Genomic DNA, 24712 nt, shown 5'->3' with positions numbered 1-24712 from the left:
CTAGACACTCCAGCTGAGGATGGTGAGAGCAGAGACTGTCATCAGAGGGGCCAAGGAGGCGGTGGGCGCTGCCCTGGAGGCCAGGGGCTCCGTGTGCCGCTGTAGCCAGGAGAACTCCTTCAGCAGCTGGCGCCGCTGGAGCTCGGGGCCCACCTTTTCGCGGATGGTCTGGTAGTAGCGGTTCAGGTACTGGAGCTGCAAAAGGTAGGAGGGGTAAGGGCCTCCCCAGGCCAAGCTGTCAAGGTGTGGGAGCTTGGTACCATCCAGGTCCCCACAGGTCCCCACAGGTCCCCAGCCATCATCAGGTGAGCAGGGGAGGGATGCCCCAGTGCGTGCCTGTACGTGCCATCAGTGTGGACCCTCCCAAGGGAGGGGAAGGGGCAGAGGGTCTTCGCTTAGGGGAAGCAGGGGTGAGAGAGGCCCAGGGCTGGGGAGAAGGCACTTAGTGGCTCGAGGGCTGAAGGGGAAACAGCGCCGAGGGGCGCTCGCTCACCTGCTCGGGGGACAGCAGGCTGACGTCGATGAGGTTCCGGTCATAGGGCACCAACGACACCACTTCAAATGTCAGGTAGGTCCCTGGGTACTGGGGCGGGGGCACAGGTAAGGTAGGAAGGCAGGAAGTGAGCGAGGGGGAGGAGCTAGGCTGAAGGGGTGGAGGGAACACTCCACCCAGAAGCCCTGGGCATGGGGAACTGACCTTGTCAAGCCTGAACCCTCCACAGTGCCCTTGGCCACCCCCGTGTCTACCACTTAGGCACCCGCCTTTGGTGCTTCCCTCATGATTCCTGAAGTTTAGACTTAGGCCTGTGTTTTTCAAAGTGTGTGCCTCCAGAGCGCCAAGGGAGCCTGTTAAACATGTAGATAGATTCTGCGGTCCACACCCCAGATCACTGGAGTGAGAATCTCTAGAGCAGAGCTGGGAACCTACATTTAAATACTTTTAAGGTAAGTATTAGTTTTTTATATCTTTCTATCTGATTTCCATCTCTATCTACAGCTCTCTTTCTATCCATATCTCTGTTTCTATCCATTGAGGTATCTATGGAGATAAATATAAAGAAGAAGAAATAGCCCATAATTCCCATCTCCCAGAGAGCTCTTGCATATATGTGCTTAGAAAATTCAAACTACAAAAAGATACTCAATAAAAATGGAAAGTCTCCTCTCTGCCTGGTTTCCTTCCTGAAAACATTTTTGGCACGTATAGTATATATATGTGTATATTCTAAAAATTCACGCAAAATGGATCCTACTATACACTTTTCTGCACCTCCCCGCCCCCTGCCATAGTAAACCTAGGAGAGTGCTCCATATTGGCACAGGGAGGTCTACCTCACTCTTTTTTTTTTTTGCGGTACGCGGGCCTCTCACTGCTGTGGCCTCTCCCGTTGCGGAGCACAGGCTCCGGACGTGCAGGCTCAGCGGCCATGGCTCACGGGCCCAGCCGCTCCGTGACATGTGGGATCTTCCCGGACCGGGGCACGAACCCGCGTCCCCTGCATCGGCAGGCGGACTCTCAACCACTGCGTCACCAGGGAAGCCCTACCTCACTCATTTTAAGGGTCCATAGTGTGCAGATGATAACTTATTTAACCAATGAAGGATATTTAGTCTGCTTCCATTTTTTTAAACTATTACCATCACTGCTACAATCAACATCATCGTATAAACGTCTTTATACGAAGTGACGTTTTGCGACTATATCCAGAAGGGATACATCTGGCAGTGGGAATGCTGAGAGAAAAGGTATAGGCATTTTCAATATGTATTTTGATAGATATTACCAAACTGCCCTCCCAAAAGGTTGTACCAATTTGTACTTCCCCCAGCAGTGTATGAGAGTGTTCTTTCCCCCACAAACTCACAAGCACTGGGTGTCATCAAAGTCTTTCGCTTTTGTCAATCAAATGGTATTCTACTGTCACTTTGATTTGTATTTCTTTAAGAATAAAGTTGAGCATCTTTTCACATTTATGGACCATTTGTGTTGATCTTAGTGAATTGTCTCTTTACGTCTTTTGCCCATTTTTTCCCTTTTCCTTATTTCTGTCTTACTCGATTTTTAAAAGCTTGTGGTAAAAGAAGGACATTCCCCCTTTCTCTGACACACGTGCTATACTCATCATACATCTTTTGAGTTTGTATGTGGTATTGTTCCCATATAGATGTTTTTTATTTAATTGGGTCAGAGTTATCAATCTCTTTCTTCATGACTTCTGAGTCTTACATCGAAAGGCCCCTTTCCTCCCTGGGATTATAAATGAATTCAGATAGGTTTCCTTCTAGATCTTTTATGGTTTCACCTTTAAACCTCGATCCATTTGGAATTTTATTTTAGTGTAACAGTGAGGTTCTTCAGTTTAATTCCCCCCATTTATTAAACAATCTTCCTCTTCTTTACTGTTTTGAAGCACCAGCTTTATAGTAAACTAAATTCCCATCTTGTTTATGGAAATTAGAGGGTCCATTTCTGGACTATTCTGTTCCACTGTTCCGTCTTTCCCATCTCTGGTGTCTTACTGTTTTAGTGATGGCTGCTTCGTAGTGTGGGCTAATATCTGCAAAGGCTAGTTTCCCTTATTGTTCTTTTCCAGAATCCTCCTAGCTATCTAGCGATCTTTGCATGTTTATTTTTACAAATAAACTCTACTATCATTTTGTGAAGTGTTGAAATTGAGGTTGCCTTGAATTTATAGATTAACTTAGGGAGAAATGACATCTTCATAATATTGAGGCTTATTTCCAGAGACCGCCATTTACTTAAATCTTTTTTATGTCCCTCAGTAGAGATTTTCTCAGTGTAAGTCTTTTAAAGTTTATATCTAGGTATTTTATCTTGTTGGTTGTTATTATACAGAATCTTTATACCTAACAGGCTCCCCTGGTGATTATTATGTGCATTGAGAACCAATGATTTAGGGCAAGGATACTGATTCATTTGGTTTGGAGTGGGACCTGGGCATTAGCATTAAAAAAATCTCCACGGGCTTCCCTGGTGGCGCAGTGGTTGGGAGTCCCCCTGCCGATGCGGGGGACACGGGTTCATGCCCCGGTCCAGGAGGATCCCACATGCCGCGGAGCGGCTGGGCCCGTGGGCCATGGCTGCTGGGCCTGCACGTCCGGAGCCTGTGCTCCGCAACGGGAGAGGCCACAACAGTGAGAGGCCCGCGTACAGCAAAAAAAAAAAAAAAAAAAAAAAAATCTCCAGGTGATTCTAATATTCTAATGTGCAAACAGGTTTGAGAAACTGATTTATGGAGTTATTCTGACACTAAGGAAGACTCCAAATAAATTCATGACCCTACATTAAATTCTCCTTTGACCTTCCTTACCCCCCATGCAGCCCAGAGTCACTGCCACGCTGTCCACATCTCCAGCCCGCCTCAGTGGCACTTTACCTTGGTCTTTGCTTCTACCACAAGGGCCACATCTTCAAGACGGATCCCAAATTCTCCATCCTGATAGTAACCAGGTTCTGGGAGACACAAGAGATGCTGGTGACATTAAGTAGGGGAGGGGACCCAAGCCCAGGTTTCCTATGCTGACTGAGGAGTGGCTGGAGGGCCCGGCTGCCCCCCGCTGTTGGCTTGGGCAGACCCAGCACCTGTTAGATGCTCCGTGGCTACTCGGAGGCCACTGCCAGACTTCAGATTCCCCACCCTCCCTTGTGACCCAGCGGGGAAGACTTAAGAGCCCACTTGGGTCCTGGAGGCGCTCCCCTCTCCCTGTGTGCCACTGTCCTGTTACCCCGGCACTTGAATGGAGACTCTGGAGTTTGGATGTACAGCTGGAAACCAACTCCCATGCGCAAAGTGAGGGTACGGGCTGAAGGGGCTTGGGGTTAGAGTGGGACAACCCATTCGGGGCTGGGAGTGGGGAGGTGAGGGAGTGCAGCGGTGGAGCTGGGGCGGGCCTGTGTGGGGCTGTGCTCCTTGAAGGCTGGCGTTCCCTAGACTGCGGTCCTGGAGGAGCCCCGAGAGCCGTACCGATGGAAGTGAACATGCCCTTGGCCATGGCAATGTTGCCAGACTGGAATCCCACTGGCCCTGGAAAGGGAGAGTCAGGGACAGTGTCAGCCCTCCTGCACTCACCAGCTTGGAAACTAGCAGGTTCCGGGGAAGAGCAGGTAGCTGGGATCCCTAGCAGCGTGTGTCCACCGCATCACCGTCTACCTGCGACTGGTACAGACCAGACTGGCTCTGGCTTATATTTCTCTGGGGTCTATGCCAGTCAGCCACTGGACCTTGACCTGCCTCTTCTCTCTCTGAGGCCGTCCTAAATGCCAGCGGAGCGGCCAGCTGCCAGCATTTCTCACTTACCCTGTGGAGCACCAACTCCCCACCAGCTGGGTAACCATGCATGGGTCACTGCACCTCTGTGGGTCCTGGTCATTTCCACACCTGTGAAACGCTCCACCTCTTTCATAAGAGGGGGAACTCCAGGGGAGTGCTGAGGAGATACCTACATTCGTGCACACACAGGAAGTTGCCAATGCCGTGGCCTGTCCCATGACCATAATTGAGGCCAACATCCCACAGGGCTCTGCGGGCAAAGGCCTCCACCATTCGCCCTGGAAGAGAGATGACCTCTGGTCAGCTGGCTGGACCCCAGACTATTGGCTTTGCCCCTTCCTGCTCTCTTTTTCCAGACCAACCACCAGGATGGTGCCTGAGGAGAGGGCCCCCTGAGAGGCAGGTAACCATGCCCTATCTCCAGTATACTGTACGTTGTACCCACTACCTGGACCTCCCCATCTGTGAAGACACCCGCTTCCTCCAGGAATCCTCCCATGACCGCTGCAGCCCACACTGACCGCCCCCACCTCTGAGCTCCGGCTCCAGCTCCTGAGTTGGACTAGGAGACAGGAGGCCTGGGCTCAAGGCCTGGCTCTCCCACTAACCCTCCGTGTGACCTTGGGCAAGTCACTTTCTCTCTCTGGGCTGGATTTTATCTATACAGTGGATGGGATGATGATATAATCCCTGCCCCACTAGCCTCCCAGGGTCTGAGTGCAGTGAAATCAGGGCCTGAGGTTCTGGGTCCAGCCTGGTTTGCAAAACCCACCTGATGTAGCAGCTGGGAAGACGAGTCTGGAGAGATCAATATTTCCTATCAACACGCGGGTGTACGCCTCCTGATGGGGAGAGGGCGAGGGAATGCGGTGTGTGGGCCCAGGCCTGGGTTGGGGGATGTTTGGGGGAAGTACATGCTCATGTGTGGTCACCCAGGTTCTGGAGGATGGCCGGAGGAGACCGAGGGGGACCTGCTCAAAGCTGGGGCTTGGTCCATGCGGTTCCCTTTGGCTGGTCCACAGGGATGCTTGTAGGTGGGGGTGAGCTGAGGCCACAACAGTAGGGATTGGGGAGGCAAACTCCCTGGGCTGGAATCCTGACGTGGCCACTCACAAATTTGACCTTGGGCAAGTGATTTTAACCGCTCTGTGCCTCAGTTTCCTGGTCTGTAATGGAACGGTCATAGTACCAGCTCATAAGGTTGCTGGGAGGACTAGGTAGACTCGTGCATGTTGGGTGCTCCCAACAGACTAGATGCTCAAATAGAGGTCAGCACCCTTCATTGCCATGATCACGATCACCATTTAGTTTTCTTAAGGCCTTATGGTTGGGTTGAGGCCTGATAATTGGCAGGTCGGCCTTGCTCTGTCAGGGCTGTTACCTTGTGGTAAGAGGGAGGGAGGTGGGCTGACAGTGGCCTCTTCTCCTGGTCACTCCCTGTGGCGACCTGGTGAGTCCCCTTCACCGCCCCCCCCCACAGGCTTGTCATCTTGAGCATGATAGCCTGGGGCATTGGATCTAACAGCTAAACTGAGCTCCTTGAGGCCTGACCAGTGTTTGTTTTCTCTCTCTCTCTGTCTCTGGCACAATGTCTGAGCCACAGTCCACTTGCTGAATGCACAAATGTGGCCCCCTGCTCTCCAGCCCCCCAGAGGCCCCCAGAGGCACACAGACCATGTCCCTGCCTCGACCCCAAGTGGACCAGCCCTCGCTGCTTTCTGAAAACCTCCAGCTCCTTTCCACCTCTGAGACTTTGCTGGTGCCTTTCTCTCCCCCTGGAATGGAATGCCTGTCTTCCTCTTTTCTGTTCAGCACAGTGCTAGGCTCACAGACAGCACTAAGAAAATATTTGTTCATTGAGTTACTGAAATGGGATGATGATAAGCTTGGGGCCCTGTTGGGGGCCTGAAATATCTCTGGGGAAGTAGTTGGGGGCACTGGGTTTTCTGGTACTAATTTGCTGTGTGACCTTGGGCAAACTACTTAACCTCCCTGGGCTTCAGTTTCAGCCTCTGTACAATCAAATGGCTCTTGGCGGAGTGGTTGCTTGGGTGTCCGTTGGGTGAGTGTGGGTAGGGAAATGTGGTCCAATGCCTACCTTTTGGAAAGCAGAGGGGGTGCCCCAGTGGACTGTTCTGGTGATGTCTGTTGTCCCGTCCCTGTGGAGAAGGACAATCAACATGTCCAACTCTTCTGAACACCTTGGGGTAGGGATCGTGGCCACGTGCTTCCCGAGTGCTTTCCACTGGGGTTTGAGTGGCAGGGCTGGGATGGGGGTGGGGAGGGAGGTGAAAGGAAGAGGATGGCTGCCATCATGCCATTCCCAAACTCAGCATCTATGCATGAAGGGGCTCTACAAAGCTATCACATTCAAAATCACTATGTTTTCTGAGAGTCCCAATTCCCCACACACATCTTCTACCCCCATACCAGCCATTTTGGTTGTTTTGTAAATCTGGGTTTCCTCGGGCCAGGCTGGCTCTAAAAGCAAGGCTTCCTCCAGGCTTCCTAGGAGGTAGGAAGGGATGGTCCCATTCTTACAGATGGGGAAACTGAGGTCCAGAGAGATCATAGCACTCTCACACATTCATATACTTATTTGCCATTTATAGAAGGGAGGGAGGCAGAGCAGACGTCATTATCTCCATTTCACAGGTGAGGCAATTGAGGCCATGAGGCTATCTCCCTCCCTGAGCCTCAGTGAGGCCAGGTCTGGCGCAAGCACTGACTCCACACAGTTCTCTCCATTGTAAACATGGATCTGCCCCAGGGATTTGCTCAGAGTCCCAGTGAACCAAAGCTGCCAGAAGCCAAATAGTCTGACTCCCAACCACCAGCTGCAGCTGTTCCCTCAGGATGCCTGCTGTGGCCACCCCCCGGGGGTGGGGGCAGTGAGGAATGATCCCAGGGCCCTAGGGACTCCTCCATGGGAGCAGGTCACAGGGCGTGGCCGACTTCTTCAGAAGGAGAGAAGAGGAAGTGAGATGGCCATTTACCCGGCCTCACCCTGCTGAAGCATGCCCCAATCCAGCAACGCCCCAAGAATTCACTTCCCCTTCGCACACTGGCCATCTCAAGTATACACAGCGCCACACCGGTGACTGCGAAGGCTGCTAGGCTGAGCGCCTGCCAGGCTGGCTTCCAGAGCCCCGTTAAGGCTAAGTGTAGGGCTTTTATCATTAGCACATTCACCGCAGGATAGAGGATGGGAAACTATTCCTTGCTCCTCCATCAGTTCAGCGTGCCCCTTTCTATCCCCCACTCTAAGTTTCCCACAGTCCACCTGCTTCCTAGATGAGAAGGGAAAATCTTCCAGCCCACCTCAGCTCAGCTCCCATGTGAATGAATGGGCCTAGTCTATTCTGCATGGCTGTCATGTCCAGGTGTTCAGGTTGTGCACTGCACAAAGGTACCACATCTAAAGAAATGCCATTCACTGAATGGGTATATACTAATTTCAATGAGAGCACACAAGTGGACACACAGATTGTGGGGTCCTGGAGCACGGGACGGTGCCCCCCCACCGCATAACCCTATCTGTGGTTGTGCTCACACTCAGAAGAACACGCACATGTCTACTCGCAGACACATCCGCATGCTGATGGGTGTGCCCTGTCCCAACTGTGCTGCAGGTGTCCCCTGAGGTTGCTTCACTCACCTGCCTACTGCTCTTGAAGGCCTGATCCTGCCCCCACTCCCCATGACATGGTCACCTCACCGTACAATGAGGGAAGAGGTGGTGAGGACAATGCATCATGCTGGTGGCGTGCGGGACGTGTCCAGGGTGTGCATGAGTCGGTGAGAATATGGGCGCTGTGTTTGTGCAGCCAGGCGGGGCTGCTGAGCATGGCTGTTCAGACTGTGTAATAATGTTCGGGCTTAAAAAACATTTAACTTTCACAAGGGGAGTCTTCCTGATTCTCACAGGGCAGCACCTGTGGGCATCCCCACTGTTTTGGCCTCTGTCTGTTGCCCACCGGGCAGGGACCCCCACGTGTGAAAATGGGAAGGATACTCAGGCACATTCAGTCCAGGCCTCTCCTTTCTCAGATGAAGGATCCATGCCCAGGAAGGGAAAGCTTTGGCTGGCTCTTGGCTGAGCTGAGACGGCCGGGCCAGGGCTGGGTGAGGAGTACATACCAGTATTGTCCCCCGGAATCCAGCAGGTACATCTCATCTGAGGACAGCTTGCGGTGCAGCTCCTTGGTGGGGCTGGGAAGGGGAGAGACGCTGAGAAAGGAGCAGCCTAACCCTGAGCTGGGTGAGGTGGGGGTCCTGAGTTAAAGCAGAGGAACCTCCTCCCCCCTGGGAGCCGGCCTTCTAGCTAACTCCTTTGGGGAAGCCATCATCCCCCAAAGGGCCCTGGGAGACTACTGAGCTTCTGCTGCTAATGTCCTCAGCGCACATCTGTTCATCCTGCACCTCCCCGAGCAAGGCCCTGGTCCCCAGGGAGGGGAGAAAGGAAAGAGCCCCGAGTGTGGGAGACGGGAGAACTTTAATGAGCACCCAGCTGAGCTATCTCTTTTTACATCAGGAGAAACAGGTTTGCAGAGCAAGGGCTTACAGAAGGCCCCGAGGGAAAGCTGTGAGGGAGCTGGGCCTGAACCCAGATGCTGAGTCTAGGGCTTTCTCTAACTTCTTGCCACCTCTGGGAGCAGAGGGCCCCAAGAAGCCAGGGCACAGGAAGGGAGGGTACCTGAGGCTGGAGCTGGAGAGCAGGAGTTGGTAGGGCTGAGGAGTTCCTACCCTGTTACTCTCTAGTAGGGAGAAGGGGCTGGGCTAAGGCAGCTGAAGGCTTGGGGACACTGGAGGAGGGAATTCTGGGATGGGTCAGGCCAGCCACTGGAGGGTGTCTGCCCTTTCCCTGCTTTGTCCTTGCCAGGCTGAGGCCTCTGGTTGGCTCGACTCCCCACCCCCAAATTGCATCAGGCAGGCCTGCAGGTGTTTGTTTTGTACAGAGCCAAACATCTGGCCAGCCTACATCTTGGGCCCACCTTGGTTGGTTCAGGCAGAGTGAATGGGCCCTTCTCCCCATGTGCTTGTGAGCTTTAAGAATTAAATAACTCACAGGAAGCCAAGGAAACACATCCAGCAGCAGCCCCACCATCTCCCTTCCAGATCCTTCTGCCCAGAGTGCTCACAAAGTCCCAGCCTCTCGAGCAGGGAGATTATCAAGCCTTTTAATTCAAAGGAGACTCTCAACGCCTGACTGGGCTCCATTCCGCACCTCCAGCCTCCACAATGCTAAAGGCCTCAGAGCTTAAATGTGGACTCAGGTCCTCCACAGAGCCCCAGAAAATTCTTTCTTCTGAAGTACCTGTAGTGGGCCAGGGCAGCATTCAGGCCACTAGCAGAGATGGTTTCAAAACTGGATCCGGAGAAGAACTCTTCTTCTCTGGAAAGGACAAGGCAGGAATGATCAATGAGTGGGCTCAGGGACTAGGCTGGGCCCAGGATGTCCAACAAGGGCAAGTGAAGGTGACGGCTGCCTCTACCTCAGCCAGGCTCCATTTGGCCTTCCCAGTCCCACCTCCTGTCACTTCCCAAGCCCTGACCTGTCACTCATAGACCACTCAAGGTCAGAGAAGCAGAGATTGTAGAGGCCAATTTTTCCTCCTCTACCTCCATTTTATAGATGGGGAAACCAAGGCCTGTGTCCCAAAGTGAGTTCCTAGTAAAGCAAGAGTGAAGAAACCTAGCTCCCTGTATCTGAAAACTCCCTCAACTCCGGAGCAGCATCCTGGGCTAAGTGTGCCCTCAGGGAACCTCCCTCCCCAACCTTGATATTCTCAAGTGGTCCAAGGTCCTACCTGGCCTGAGCTGGCCTGAAGCAGACACTAGGGGGCGCTGTTGGGTTGTGGCCCTTCAAGTTGTCCCACTTTCTGCAGAGCTGGGGAATGTCATCCAACACCTCTGCCCCGCTTCCCGACCACGACCACCCAAGAACCTGTCACTCCTTGTTCCAGTGGGGCCCTCAGATACTAGGAGGGTCTTCCTTCCCCCATAAGGAGACCAATCCCCCCTCCCTGCCCCCACCCCCACGTTAAGACAGTCAGCCGAAAAGGATGGCTGTGGTCCTTCACCCTCGGAACTTCTCCAGCAGCTCTGCCCCTGAGAACTCATCCACGGTGCCTTTGGGCACGTTCTCCTCCAGCCAGACCAAGTATCGGATCACAGCCACAGCGTCCCGCACCTGGAGCAGGGCAGGCAGAGAGGCGGGCCGAGGAATGGTCTCAGCCGGGGCTCAGGGATGAAGGAGATGGGGGGACTGCTCTGGGAGCTGAGCTTTAAAAACACGAGGGTCTTCCTCGCTATTCGATGATATTAAGGGATTCTTATTAATGTTTATATATATGATCAGAGTGTGGTCATGTTTTGAAAAGAGTTCTTGTCAGAGATACTGAAATGTTGATAGAAGAAACGATATGATAGATGGGATTTGCTTTAAAATCGTCCAGCAGCCGAGGACACGGGGGAGTGGAGATAATGAATGTAGGGTTGTAGAGGAAATGAGATTGGCCTTGAGTTGATGATTATTGAAGCTGGGTGATGGTGATGGAGATCATTATGCTACTTCCTCTACTTTTGTATATGCTTAAAATTTTCCACAAGAAAAGTTTTCAAAAATGAGGCAATGTATCCTAATTTTAACAGGAATATCCAAAGGGGCAAGCCATCCTCTCCCTGGGGTGAAGGAATTATTATAAGTAACACTTATTTAAGACTTGGAATGTGCCAGGCAGTGCTCAAAGCAATATATTAAAAATATATAATTACATAATTATACATATAGAACTATATAATCATTATATAAGTATCATATATTTATGCAATTATTATATATTTATATGTACATATTAGATATATAAATGCACATATGTACACTATATATATTTATATTATGTATTACAATGAATATATTTAAACATGCATTATTTATTATATATTATTTATACTATACAATGTAGATATATATCTTTAATCCTCACAACAACCCTCTGCTATGGGTTACAGTTATGATCCTCATTTTACAGAGGAGGTAACTGAGGCCCAGAGAGGTGAAGTGACTTACCTAAGGTCACCCAGCTAGGAGGTGGGTAGAGGAACTAGGATTTGAACTCAGATACCATAGCTCCGGGGCCCAGGCTCTAAACCACTAAACCACCCTGGGAACAACAGGGTGGAGCACAAGTGGGTGCCCAGGAGTTTGGCGTCCACGTCTCTGATTCACTGAGGGCCTTCTTCAGGCTCCTCCAGCAGGGTCTCCTTTCTAACCCATCAGACCGGGAGCTCCCCAGAGGCTGGTGTGTCTGCCTGCCCATGGACTTACATGGCTGGCCCTGAGGAGGGTCTGCTCCTTGCTGTTTTTCACCGCCTTGGTTACCATCACTGGGGAGTAGGTGTCTGCTATGAGTTTCTCCTGTGAGGGGCAGAGAGGAAGCGGTCTGGGAGCCCTCTCTAGGGCACGGTGGTGTTTGAAAAGGATTGGCAGGAAATTCCAGCTCAGATGAGACTTGCCGTCTCCTGGAGTGGCAATGCCCTTCCCGCGTGTGCTTTCTGACTACGCAGGGCTTTCCTAGTCTTCCCTTCCAGCCTAACCTTCCCTCTCTCCCTCCCTCCCTCCCTCCCTTCCTCCTCCCTCCCTGGTCCTGGATCCCAGCAGCACTCTGGGATGGATCCGAGCCTGGCCCCTGCCAGCCACGGGCTGTTCTGACACTGTGTTTCCTGCACATCTCATATCATGACAGCTACCACTTATTGAGCGCCTGCCACGCGTTAGGCACCGGGCTTTACATGCACTTTCTCCTTTAAATCTCCTCAGAGTGACTCTTTTGAGGTTGTGACTCTTAGTGCCATTTTACAGGTGAGGAAACGGAGGCCGGATTGACTAAGTCACTTGTCCAGGGTCACGGCACAGCCAGTTCTCAGTCTCAGGTTTGGTGACCTCAAAGCCTCTGCTCTACCAGCCTGTACTCCCCCAGCCTCCTTGACAATCTCTGAGCTCTCTATGGACAGATGTTCCGTCTCTTCCCGGGAAACCCTAGAAAGGGGACTCAGTGCACCACTGCTGACTGGCCAACTGCCAGAATGGCCCAGGGGCTGCCCACCCCACCCCCCCGTTTGGTTGAGACTTATCAGGGCTGTTGGGGGGTGGGGAGGACGGTGCATGGCAAACCCACCTTGGGTATCACTTCATAGAGCCCATACGAGGTGTAGCTGGTCCCGATCCAGATCTTCACGGCTCCTGAGGTGTAAGCCTGGACGCGGTCACGGACTTGGCCGTAATCTTCGAGTTGCACACACATGGAATCCGTGCAGCCAGAGTTCAGGTACTGCAGGGTCTTGGAGCTAAAGCGACTCTTGTTTGCAAATAACCTAGGTGGAGAGGGCACACCAGGAGGGTCCAGACAGAATCTAAGGACAGTGCAAAAGACCAGCGGCCCTTTGTTCCTGGAGGTCAGAGGGCGCCTGCGCCAGGCAGCTGAGCAGACCAGATTTGGAGTACGTGGGAACAGAGGTCAAGGGGGTCAGGAAAAGCTGATTGGAGGCTTCCTCGAGGGTCCTGCTGGGGCAGGCACCCCGCTTCTGGGAAGACTGCATGTTGGGGCAGTGAGGAGTTAGAGGAAGTCCGTTACCGCAAGCCAAGGACAAGCCCTACCTGATGGAGGAGTCAGTGAGCAGCGTGTAGGAATAGAAGAAGGGGTTATAAGGGATGTCACTGCTGCGCAGGTTGAAGAGCCCTGGGGAAGAGAATTGATGGGGACTATTTGAGGCTGACCTGCCCGACGCAAGTACATATGACACCTTTGCTCTACTGTTGGCTTTGGCCGCACGCCGGCATCCTCTGCCCCTGAATGTTTCTCAGTCTTTCCGGAGTGGGGGAGGGCCTTTGAAGCACTAATGAGCGCTAGGGGCACTTTCTCCCAGAGAAAGGCAGATACCCAGCCAGTAGTCTGCACACGGTGTCGGTGGGCTCCCAGAATACCTGAAGCCCAGAGCTGGGGTCAGGTGAGAAGCGCTGAGCCACGATGGGATAGAACAGGGCTGCACGGGGTGCTAAAGCCGGGAAGCTGAGTGCCCTGGGCTCGTGGCCAGGAGGTTGGGAGGTGTTTGCTGGGCCTCCTCCCCTTCATGAGACAGAAGCCTTTGCTGCTGTGGTTTCCTGGTCCTCTGATGGCCCGGGGGCTGGCCCCAGATTGCATGGGGCTTCCTGGTTTCCTTAGTGAGCAGACGTGAGCTCCTGCCCTCACCTTAGTTCCCGCAGGCCATGACCACGGAGCTCTCAGAACCCATGGGTCAGTGGTCGTTGGGGGAGGAGTCCTGTGCTGCAGAGCCCAGGAGGCTTGGGGGTTGGGGGGAACCCAGGCACCCCCCTGCATCCACAAATCTCTACTCACAGGCCGTCTCATCAAGTGCGGACAGAAGCACGGCAGTTGGGGCCTCACGATGCTTCTTCATCTGGCTTCGGATACCAGATACTTTCTCCTGCCAGCTGCTTCCTAGAAGCAAAAGAGCCAGAAGAAAGCAGAAGTGATCTACCTTCTCTTTGGCACTCCGTTCCTGAGAAGGGCTCCCTTAGGGCAATGGTTTTCCATTCCTTTAGAAGCAGTAGAACCCTTTCTTTAACCAAACTCTTACTTGTGTAATCATTAAGGACATGGGCTCTTGACCCAGACTGTCTGGGTTTAAATCCTACCTCTGTCATTACTTGCTGGCTGACCTTGTGAAAATTAGCCCCTCTGTGTCCTATCTTGCACATCTGTAAAATGGGGATGGATTATAATAATAGTGTCTACCTCAATAGAGTTGTTATGAGGTCCGAATTAACTAATATTTGTAATGTATGTAGAATTGTGTCTTGGTGTATAGAAAATCTGGCATAACTTTCTGATTAACAAATAAGCATGCAAAACAGAGATCAGGAGAGCAGCCCTACTTGAAGGGCAAAGGGATAGGGCTGGGCCATGTTTAATCCTCTTCCTCGCAGTAACCCCAGCACTTACTAAAGCCACTTGGGTCTGGGCTAAGCACTTTGTGTACATTGTTTTAATCCTTACTTGACCCATTTTACAGATAAGGAAATTGAGCCTTTGGAGAGGTAAAGTGACTTATCTATGGTTTTCATAGCTGGCAAGGGGCGGAACTGAGACTTGAACGCAGGTCTGTTTGACTACATGGCTCACACTCTTAATCGGTATAGACATTGGACTATCTTGCTAACCTTGTTAGTCTCCAACCTTGTCCTTAAACTCTGTGTCACAGAGCTGTCCTTTCTGGGATGCTTGTATCCTGGTTCTAGGACTTTGGTTTTCATCCCCCCCCCCCCCCCACCGGCTCCCTGTAATCACTCTAAAGAGTCTGCCCCTAGGCAGGGCTAGGAATTTGCTGGCAGAAGATCATAAGCATTAAGGGTCCTAGTTGGGCTGAGAGATTAGCATAAACAACATAATTCAATTTAAAAAATCTTTATGCAAACAGGTGAAACTGCTCATCAAGAACCAAAGCTTTGGGTGCGATACTTCTTCTAGGTTTATTTTATTGTGGTAAAATACACATACCATAAAGTGTTATCATTTTAACCATTTTAAAGTGCACAATTCAGTGCCTTTAAGAACATTCACAGGGCTTCCCTGGTGGCACAGTGGTTAAGAATCCGCCCGCCAATGCAGGAGACACGGGTTCGAGCCCTGGTCTGGGAAGATCCCACATGCCGCGGAGCAACTAAGCCCGTGCGCCACAACTACTGAGCCTGTGCTCTAGAGCCCGTGAGCCACAACTACTGAGCCTGTGTGCCACAACTACTGAAGCCCGTGCTGCTAGAGCCCGTGCTCTGCAACAAGAGAAGCCACCGCAATGAGAAGCCTGTGCACCACAATGAAAAGTAGCCCCTGGGCTTCCCTGGTGGCCCAGTGGTTGGGAGTTCGCCTGCCGATGCAGGGGACGTGGGTTCGTGACCCGGTTCGGGAAGATCCCACATGCCGCGGAGCGGCTGGGCCCATGAGCCATGGCCGCTGGGCCTGCGCGTCTGGAGCCTGTGCTCCGTGGCGGGAGGGGCCGCGGCAGTGAGAGGCCCGCGTACCGCAGAAAAAAAAAAAAAAAGAGTAGCCCCTGCTCGCCGCATCCAGAGGAAAAGCTCGCGTGCAGCAACGAAGACACAACACAGCCAAAAATAAAATAAATTAAACAAAATAAATAAATTTTTTTAAAAAAAGAGCATTCACAAAATTGTGCAACTACCACCACTATCTAATTCCAGAAACATTTCCATCATCCCGAAAGGAAACCCTGTAGCAATTAGGCAGTCTCTCCCCATTTGCCTCTCTCCCCAGCCCCCCGCCCCCGGCCACCACTAATCCTCTTTCTGTCTCCATGGATTTGCCTACGCTGGATGTTTCACACAAATGGAATTCTACAATATGGGGCCTTCACTGACTTCTTTCACTTAGAATTATGTTTTCAAGGTTCATGGATGTGATACATTTTTGAGACAACAAACGAAAGCCAATTTAAATTGTCTGATACACACAGGTGTCTTTGAACTTTTCACGTTCTTCCCTTTGCTCTTTGCCCCCTTTAAAACCTGTGAGTGGCTGGAGAGAAAGTCTCTCTTGTCTCTGTGAGCTTAGAGACTCTGTTCTTGGGCTTCCAGGCCCAGTTCTGGCTCTGGATGGCTTTTCCTTGAAGACTAGCAGCCTGTGATGGCTTGGCTTCCTCTCACTTGTGGGAAGTGATAAAACCCATGTGAATTCTCTCCCAGTCCCTGGAAGGTTTTCCCCTTTATCCACTCCTCTTCCTGACATAACTGCACCCTTCTTTAACTGAATGGAATGAGTTTTATTTATGATGGAAATGTCTTGGATAGCAAGTTTCTTTAAAAACTGCGTCAAGATGCAGAAAGTTTCTGCAAGTTACATCAGAATGGATAAAGAAAATTGGACACAATTTTGACTTGTTTCATCAGACTCGCTATTTTGAAATTTCTCTCCTGTTTTTGGGATTCCTTTCCAAACAAGAAGTATGCATAGACCTGTGTGTGGAAAGGGACCTCTCAGATTGCCCAATATTTCTAGGAATCCAAGTCTATGGGCTTGTTCAGAATTCCTAGGGAGGTAGAAGCTGGTGGTGGCCAAGACATTGATTCATACTCAGTAGCCTGGGTCCAGTCAGTTTAGTTACCACTTACAAGAATTACAGAGCACACTGTTCTTTTATGACATATTTAGATGGTGTCAACGGGGTCAAGATTATCGATGTTAGAATTTTGAGGGCCAGTTAATTTTCCTTTGCGGTCCGGCCAACACTTGAACCCTAATCTGTGCCACAGACTGAGCTTGACTTAGTTTTTGCTTCCTTTGTCCATGCCAGCCCATCTGACCCCAGCCATCTTACATCTAAATTCCTCATCACTGCAGGACCCGAAGTCAAGGTCTGAATGATTCAATACAAACCAGTCTTCACTACCAGACAAGCAGCCCATATCATGTTTTTTTCTCTCTTCAAAGGGGTAGGGTTTTTTCATCTTTTTCTGACTCCCTTGTTTCCCCCCTTCCTGTTCCCTCTTGCTTCAAATCCTGACACTCTTTATTCCAGCATTTTCTAAATATGCTTCGAGGAACTTCCGATTCAGACTCTCTGAGGGGATGGGGCCTAGAAACCTGTGTTTTAAGAAAGCATCCCAATCTATTCAGGTACACATGGAACCATTGCTTTGGGACCTCTTAGGATGAATTTTTCAGCCAAAGGAGCAGCAGCGGGGGCCTGTGTTGCTCCAAGGTGGGAAAGAGAACGGGCGTAGGAATCACCTGTGAATGCCTCCTGCAGGGCATAGATGGGCTCACTTGGCACCGGAGGCCTCTCTGACCCCCACAGCAGGTCCACAAGGTTGACGGTGATGGACACCAGCTCTCTGTCAGAGTCTCGGAGGGCCACGTTATAACTCTCCCAGGAATCTGCAGAGGCAGGAAGGAGTCACTTGTCCCTTGCCTGTGTATGCCTCCGGGAAAATTGTGACGCAGGCAAAGCTCGTTCTTGTCCCCTCTGTCTCCTGTTCCGCTCAAGCAGCCTGGGCTGTGCACTCTCACCTTCCTCCTTCAGCTTGCCCTGAGCCCGCCCCAGTACTGCCCACGGTCAATTAGCTAAGCTCGCCCTTTTAAGTGCCAAGGGTTGCGGGGCCCTCATTTTGGTCCTGTCTGTTCGACTGAACTTCAATGCCACAGCCCAAAGGAATGGTGAGGTTCAGGCCACTGGAAAGGCTGGCAAAGAAGCCAGATCTGAAGTGGGAGCCTTTCAGTGCATATTCACGAGGACGGCACCCTTGGGGGCAGGCTGGCCAGCTGGCGGGGGCACTGGGAGCTCAGGGAGCTGTGTTCCTGGATGGGAGGGGAGGGGACTGTGCTTATTTTTGTAAAAAAAATTGTTTGGCCACACCATGTGTGCCATGAGGGATCTTAGTTCCCTGACCAGGGATCAAACCCACGCCCCCTGCAGTGGGAGTGCAGAGTCTCAACCACTGGACCACCAGGGAAGTCCCAGGGACTGTGCTTCTTTATTCAGAAACCCTCTCGACTCCTTCGACCCTTCCAAGCTGCCCTATAGAAGAGGGCTACCAAGTGATTCTACTGCCGATTGTTAGAGTTCCAGGGCACAGAGGATGGTTCTAGGTTTAAGAACATCCCGGCCTACCCACTGGCTAGGTCTTAACGATTCCCTGAGTCTTCTAGGTTGGGTCTCTGCACTCCTGACTTAAAAAAAATAATCTATGTTTATTCTTTTAAATGTATTTTCATTACACAATCCAGGAATACACCCTTGTTGCAAAATATTTTGCAACTACAAGTTCAAACACTCTATCTTTAGAGTCACCCTGCACCTCCTTCTACCAAGATGTGCTTCTTTACATCCTGAGGGCCTGAATCTCCCTCGTTGGTGTGGACAAACACGGGGACTGAGGGCAGAACATACTGATGGAGAAGAGGAAGGGGTCGAAGCCCACACGCCCTCCAACAGGAATCTCGGTGAGGAGCCAGGTGACAACAGGAGTAGTGCCAACTGCGAGAAAGACAGGAAGGGACACCGAGGTTACCCCAGGCCTTCCAGCCGGGCTTCTGTCTGTGACAGTCCTTCCACATCTGTCCTCCTTGATATCCGCCTCAAAGATTAGGGATGGCTCCAAATTTCTTGAGCTTCCCACAGGGGCCCAGCATGGCCTTCCATGCACCCCCCTCACCTGTACCTTCCCAAACCCAGTCTGGGTTCCAGGGCTTGGGGAACAAACCCGTGCCGTCCTCTTACCTTCCTTATGGAGCTCCCAGTTGCAGTCCATCTGCCGCTCAGCCTGGGTCCAGTAGCGGCTGTCGGTCCAGAGAGCGGCTTTCCCCATGGTCACCACGGCGATTCCTGGGGCAGAACAGAGAAACTTGGAGGGGGGGTGAAGGTGTAGAGCGTGGCTTTGGTTAGCACTTTAGCAATGCGGTGCTGGCTCTGACATTGTCACAAGGGGTCTCTGGAAAGAGTTGCTCTCCTCGCTTGGAAGGGAGTGAGGCAGGAGATGTTAAAGAGAGTGTTGGGGGGAAGGTAGCTGGAAGTGTGTCCTGAGTTGGGCACCTCTGCTTTGCCTTGAGCCCCTTCCCTAAGGGGGCATTTAGCAGGACAAGTGGGGTCTGCTTTTGGCCATCCCCAAAAGTCGATGCTACATGTAGGTGCTCTCAGCAAAGACGGTGTGGCAGTCAGTATGAAGATGCAGTGGCTGATGGGAACACTAAGCCAGGGGCTTAGCTGAGGACAGGCAGAGAGGCCAAACCCAGCGACTTCTGCAAAGAGAAGAAGGGCCCGTGATGGGCAAGCCAGGCAGCTTGAAGCCCAGGGGAGGGATGTTTAAGGATCAGCAAGGGAAGCTTAGGTTTCATTCAAGGGGCCAGGATCAAGGTGGGAGGCCGATTCCAAAACTGGGACCCCATAAATGGCCTCTATGTTTGTGTCTCATTTGGCCACGTGAGGTGATGTTATCCATAAAAGGACCAGCAAAGTAAAACTTTGTCCCCAAATGAGCCATTGTGTGAAGGGAATCAGTGGGCTCCTAGTGGCTAGATATAGAGGTAGCAACTGTCCCAGAAATGGAGCCCAGGGAGCGCCGTCTGGGCCTGGCTGTGGCCGAGGCAGCGAGCACAGGAAAGAAGTCAGGAGGGCCATCTGCCTCACGCAGAAGCGTGGCTGCTGGGCTATGAGATGTGTGCCCTGGTGACCCCTTTCGGAGTGGTGAAGGGGGAGGCAGAGAGAGGAGCAGGGGCCTCTGGACACTCGCTCCTGGGCTCCTGGCTGCTGAGAACTAGCCACACCAGGGCCTCTCTGACCACTCTGGGTCTCCCACCAGAAACAATGAGGGCCGGGTAATGGCTGTCACCTGCAGACCCTGTAAAGCCTGTAATCCACGCACGCCTCTTGTCATAGTCGCCGATGTACTCGCTCTAGGAAATCAACAACGCCGTCATTAGCCTTCTTCATGGAGTCACACCCCACATGGAAGGGCCCCAACCACATCCCGGTTCTTTCTGTCTAGTCAGTTTCAACCAGTCCTACAAGCCCAATGGGTACATCATAAATAACTTGTGCAGAGAGCTTTACACATTATTGGGTTTGGGTTCTCATAATCCTTGGAGACAGATCTCATTATTCCCATTTTGCAGTAGAGGAAACTGAGGCTCAGAGAAGTTCAGACACTTACCTACCCAAGCTTCTTAGCCCTTTTCGGCAGGTGGGGAAATGAATTCAAGTAATCGTATTGACACTGAAAATGCCTTCTCTTCCAACTGGGCTGTTGCTGGGAAGGTGGATGCGGTGGAGGTGGAGCCAGGGTGGGAAAGGGTGGGATGGGTGGGCAGGGGTGCTGCTTTGGGAAAAGCAGTTCTGGCTCAGACCATCTTCTTTCCTGTCTGTTCCCCTCTCTCAGCCTACACCCCAAACTTGTGGAATCTTGGATGCTGGATCGTTTCAGCGCTCCATCCATCAGCTGACGGGAAGGGCTGAGCCAGAAGGGAGCTCAGGGTTCTTCTAATTCAGTTCCCATCCCACATTCTAACCTCCTAGGGCAGGGGTATCCTAAACATTCATTCTGGATCCACCATCTAGGAATTGATCAAAATCGTTCTGAAGCTGTTTATAGTTTCATTGCCTGAGGTCAAGGAGATTTGGCAATGTCTTCTCTCCTCTGTAGAGGAATACATTCTTTCAGTTGCCCTAAAACGCCCGTGTCCAAGCTCCCCACTTCCTTCCCTTTGCCTGTCAAATCCTTTTTCTGTCTTCCATCTTCCGATTCTTAACAGCATCCTGTTTGTGGCCTGTTCTCTTAGGCCAGACCCAGCCCGGGGCGGGGGGGGGGGGGGGGTTGGTGGGAGGAGCCATCCCTCACCATGTGAGCATCCGTGTCCGGGACGATGTAGGCAGAGACATTCTGGGTGTGCATCTGCTGGCGGAGGGCTGTGAGCTGCGCTGTGGTATTGACCACAGTAACTGGAAGGTACTGACAGGTGACAGGAAGACACCAAGACACACACACACAGACACAGACACACATTGCTTAGAGAAAATGTCGCCGGGGCCCCCATCCTCTCCTTAGGCAGGGATTGATTGGGGTTGGGTAGGCTGGGCCAGCCTGGAGAGGGATGGTGCAGAAGCTGATGTTATGGATTAGTCTAGATTACGGTGCCTGGGCTGAGTGGAGATGGAGGTGTTTAAGAGCTTGGAGAGAGACTTTTTGTGACAGTAATGGGACCTGAGTCTGGGATGGGGTAGGGGGTGGGTAAGAACTGCAGGGTTCTGAGCCCTGCCACTGGGCCAGGCCAGGGGATGGCCCCTCTTTGGATACCTTGGGGTAGAGTTGCCAGTTTAGCAAATCAAAATACAGCATGCTCACCCAGTCACATTTGAATTTCGGGTAAACAATGAATAATGTTTTAGTGTAAGTGCGTCCCAAGTACTATTTGGGGCATACTTATATTAAACACATTATTCATTATCTGAAATTCAGATGTAACTGGGCGTCCTGTGTTTCACCTGGCAGTCCTACCTTGGGGACTTTTTTCAAGTTTCCACTCACTGGTCCCAAATGGCAGAGGAGAGTGAATGAGTACCCCCAGCAGTTTGGGACATTGTCCAGAAAGATCGTCTCCAAGCCAGACATTTTGTTAAAGGTTATTTTATCTTAAAAATAAAAAGTGTGGGCTCTTTGTTTTGTTTTGCCTTCTACTCCAGGATACATCCATGTTTATTTTAACATAAAAATAATGTGGTTTGCCCACCAACCTGCCTGCCCCAGTGGTCTCATAAAGTGGACGAGGCAAGCGGATGTATCCCATTTGTCCCAAGACTTTAGTGACCTGCTGGCAGGCCCATGAGCCCTCACCTTCCCATGAGCCCTCACCTTCCCATGAGCCCTCACCTTCCCATGAGCCCTCACCTTCTGGCCTGCTCCTGTCTGGAGAAGCTCTTTCACACTCTCATCTAGTTGTGGAAAGAACCCCTCTGGTCTCCATAGGGAGCTGATGACCTTCCAGCTCCAATATGCTGGGCCTTCTCACAGTCTTCACACCCGAGGCCTCTCCCTCTTGACCTTGCGCTGGCTCTTCTAGCCCTCTGTCTTCCGCCCTCCTCCCGGTTCCTCTAGAATTGTTGTTTTCTTTCCTCCCATCCTCTTCCTGGCCTCTGCCTAGCTATCCTCAGCGAAAGGCTGGCTAGGGGCCTCCTCCCTCCTTGTTGCCCCTCCTCCCTCCGACTCGCAGGGGCTGCCTGGGCTCAGGCCTGGAGGGAAGGAGATGACCTGCCGTGGGAATGGCTGGGAGGGAGGGATGGGGGCGGATGTCAGACACCTGAGAATGCGCCGCCCGCCCTGAGGGAGGTTAATCAGAAACAGTGGCCCCAGAGTCCGGAAATCAGGAGGAAGGCTGGTAGAGGGTGAGGCTAGCAGCTGGGCCCATGGGGGATGGGGAGGAAGGTGGGAGCTGTGGGTCCGGGCGGGGCGGGGGCGGGGGCGGGGCGGAGGCAGGGCCTCACCGGAGGGCTGATTGAACAGTTTCTCACATCCTCTCTCAGGTCCAGTGACTTTGCGCGGCCCCAGGCACAAGCTAGAAACCGGAGAAAAGTCCAGGGTTACTTGGAGACTGGATAGGTCCTAGAGAGCACGGGAACATGTTCCCCCAACCCCCCTCCTGGTCCTCGCAGGGCCTCCATCCTTTGAAGCAGGAGATGCTGTCCAACTCTACTTGAGGATAAAAATAATTACATTTCATAGGAAATCAGGCTGAATTGGTTGGCACCCTGGGTCACAATCAAAGAAACCTGTTTCATCGACAAGTGATTGCCACTTTTGGATGGGTTTTAGTGCTCATTAAATCATTTTTTTCCTTCCAATCTAATTGGGTCTTTTCAGGATCTACCGAACTGGAAAAGTTGTGTGTAAGTTAAATTTTTGTAATCAGATCTTCTCTTAAATGCTCTAGAGGATCTCGCTAAATAATAACCCCACCTTCGTTTTACCCTTCTATAAATCTAATTTTATATATATTGGGTTTACTTAAATTCAAGGCCCACTTCTACCATTTCTTACAGTCCAAGTATCTGCCTCTCATTCCAGGCTACAGAAGCCAGCAATCCCAGGCTGACATCGTCCCCTGGTGGGGAAAGGTGGGTTAGCATCTAAAGAGCTCCTACTATGTGCTAGACACCGAACCCAGCAATTTACCTATAGTATCTCTTTTGATACTTGCAACAACCCTGGGAGATGGGGATTATTGTCTGCTTTCTACAGAAGAGGAAGCTGAGGCCCAGGTACGTTTAGTTACTCGCCCAAGTTTTACCACAGTGAGTCCGTGGCAGAGCAGGAATTTGAACCCAGGCCATCTGAGTACAAAAAAGCCAACCATGGAAGGGTGGTGCCCCAGAAGGGACAGAATGTATAGAGACAGTTTCCAGTTGGGACTCTGCCCCAAATTTGGTGTATCCCAAGAAGAGTCGCCCAGTATTCATTGAGCAAACATTTCCTAAGCCCCTGCTCTGCGCCGCGCACTGGGCTAAGTCCTGCAGGCTCTGGGTCTTCACACCCTGAAAGTCCAGGGGTCTCTGATAGGCCTTCCTTCCAGCACCCCACCTTTTGGGGGGGAATCTCCCCAGAGGTAATGGGGGTCTGAGTTTGGGGAGACACTCTACTTTTCCTTTCTGAGTGGGTTGAGCTACAGATGGAAGGAGTACCGCTGGGTTCTAACACCGTGAATGCCCTGCCTCACTATCTCTCCCGGTCACATAAACTCAAGGGAGAGATGAGACCCACCCTGTTGATTTAAGAAAATGAACGCTCATTTCTGTAGGAACAGATATCTGGCAAAATGGTGGCGCTAAAACAACAACATAAGAAGCAAGACACAGCCAACCCATGTCCCTCTAGACACCCCAATTGCTGTTTTCTGAGGTCAGGGCTGTGGCTCCCAAGGGCAGGCTCTGCAGCCGAACCACTCTGTGGTCCCTGGCATGGGGCCTGTCACTGAGAAGGTGTCAGGAACTGGGTACTGAATGAATGAGTAGGGTCCTGCTGCCACAGAGCAAAGGGAAGGAGGCCTCCCTAGGGCCAGGGTGGAGTGGATGTGGAAGATGCTGAGCTGGGCACTTAGCTGTGACTAAAGAGTACAAACAGGACACCATAGGGTGACAAAGACCAAACTTTAGCTAGACTCCACCAAGCCCTCTTCTCCATTAGGCCTTGACTTCCAAGTCCATCCTGTCCTTACTGGGCCTGCATCATCAAGAATCCTGCTAAGTCAGTTTAGAGAGAATTCCCCACCCTTAGTATCTCATCAACCTTGATATCTGATCAAATTCCTCATCTCCCATCCTTGATATTTGATCACCCTGCCTTCAGCAAGATCCTATTAAGTCAGTTTAGCAAGAATCTCCTCACCCTTGATGTCTCCTCTTGGCAATTTTCCATCCACTGACCCCCTCACTCTGCTCATGGACAAGAAGTCCTCAGCCATCTTTGCTGTATTCGGAGTTGAGCCTGATCGTTCTCCCCTACTGCAGCGCCCCTATTACAATAGTCTTGAATAAAATCTTCCTTCCTCTTTTAACAAGAGCCAGAATCATTTTTTCTTTAACAGGTGGGAATGGAAACAGGCCAAATCAGACTTGAGGTGAGCCTTGAGGGTCCCCAGGACTGGCCCTGGGGTTCCTCTTCCTTAAGACAGAGAGAGGGACCAAGAAAAAAAGAGACAACCTAGGCCCAGACTTCACTCCAACCCTTTCTGAGCCCACAGGGGAGAGGCCAGAACTGCTCTCCAGCTGGACCTGCCCTCCCAGCGTGGGAGGGAGAGACGGGTGATGCACATACCACAGAGGAGGACAAGCCAGGGGCAGCATCCCCAGGGAGCCCGGGCCAT

At 51.7% G+C, this 24712-nt stretch overlaps 1 protein-coding gene across 1 annotated transcript; it reads right to left on the bottom strand.

Annotated features, from left to right (window-relative positions):
- On the bottom strand, nucleotides 1-24712 carry XPNPEP2 (X-prolyl aminopeptidase 2). Its single transcript, XM_030844860.2, has 21 exons — nucleotides 24664-24712; nucleotides 22338-22408; nucleotides 20698-20808; nucleotides 19693-19756; nucleotides 18585-18689; nucleotides 18255-18341; nucleotides 17096-17242; nucleotides 13691-13792; nucleotides 12952-13033; nucleotides 12473-12668; nucleotides 11623-11712; nucleotides 10376-10485; nucleotides 9610-9687; nucleotides 8433-8504; nucleotides 6391-6451; nucleotides 5065-5134; nucleotides 4466-4570; nucleotides 3987-4046; nucleotides 3399-3475; nucleotides 494-583; nucleotides 1-195 (listed from the first exon to the last, which is right to left on the bottom strand). Exons 1-21 carry the CDS (start codon nucleotides 24710-24712, stop codon nucleotides 1-3), a joined length of 2022 nt encoding a protein of 673 aa, XP_030700720.2.

Source organism: Globicephala melas, chromosome X, assembly GCF_963455315.2.
Source record: "Globicephala melas chromosome X, mGloMel1.2, whole genome shotgun sequence".
Classification (NCBI taxonomy): Eukaryota; Metazoa; Chordata; class Mammalia; order Artiodactyla; family Delphinidae; genus Globicephala; species Globicephala melas.
Note: the sequence above shows the minus strand (reverse complement) of the source record. Positions and strands in the feature narration are given on the sequence as shown.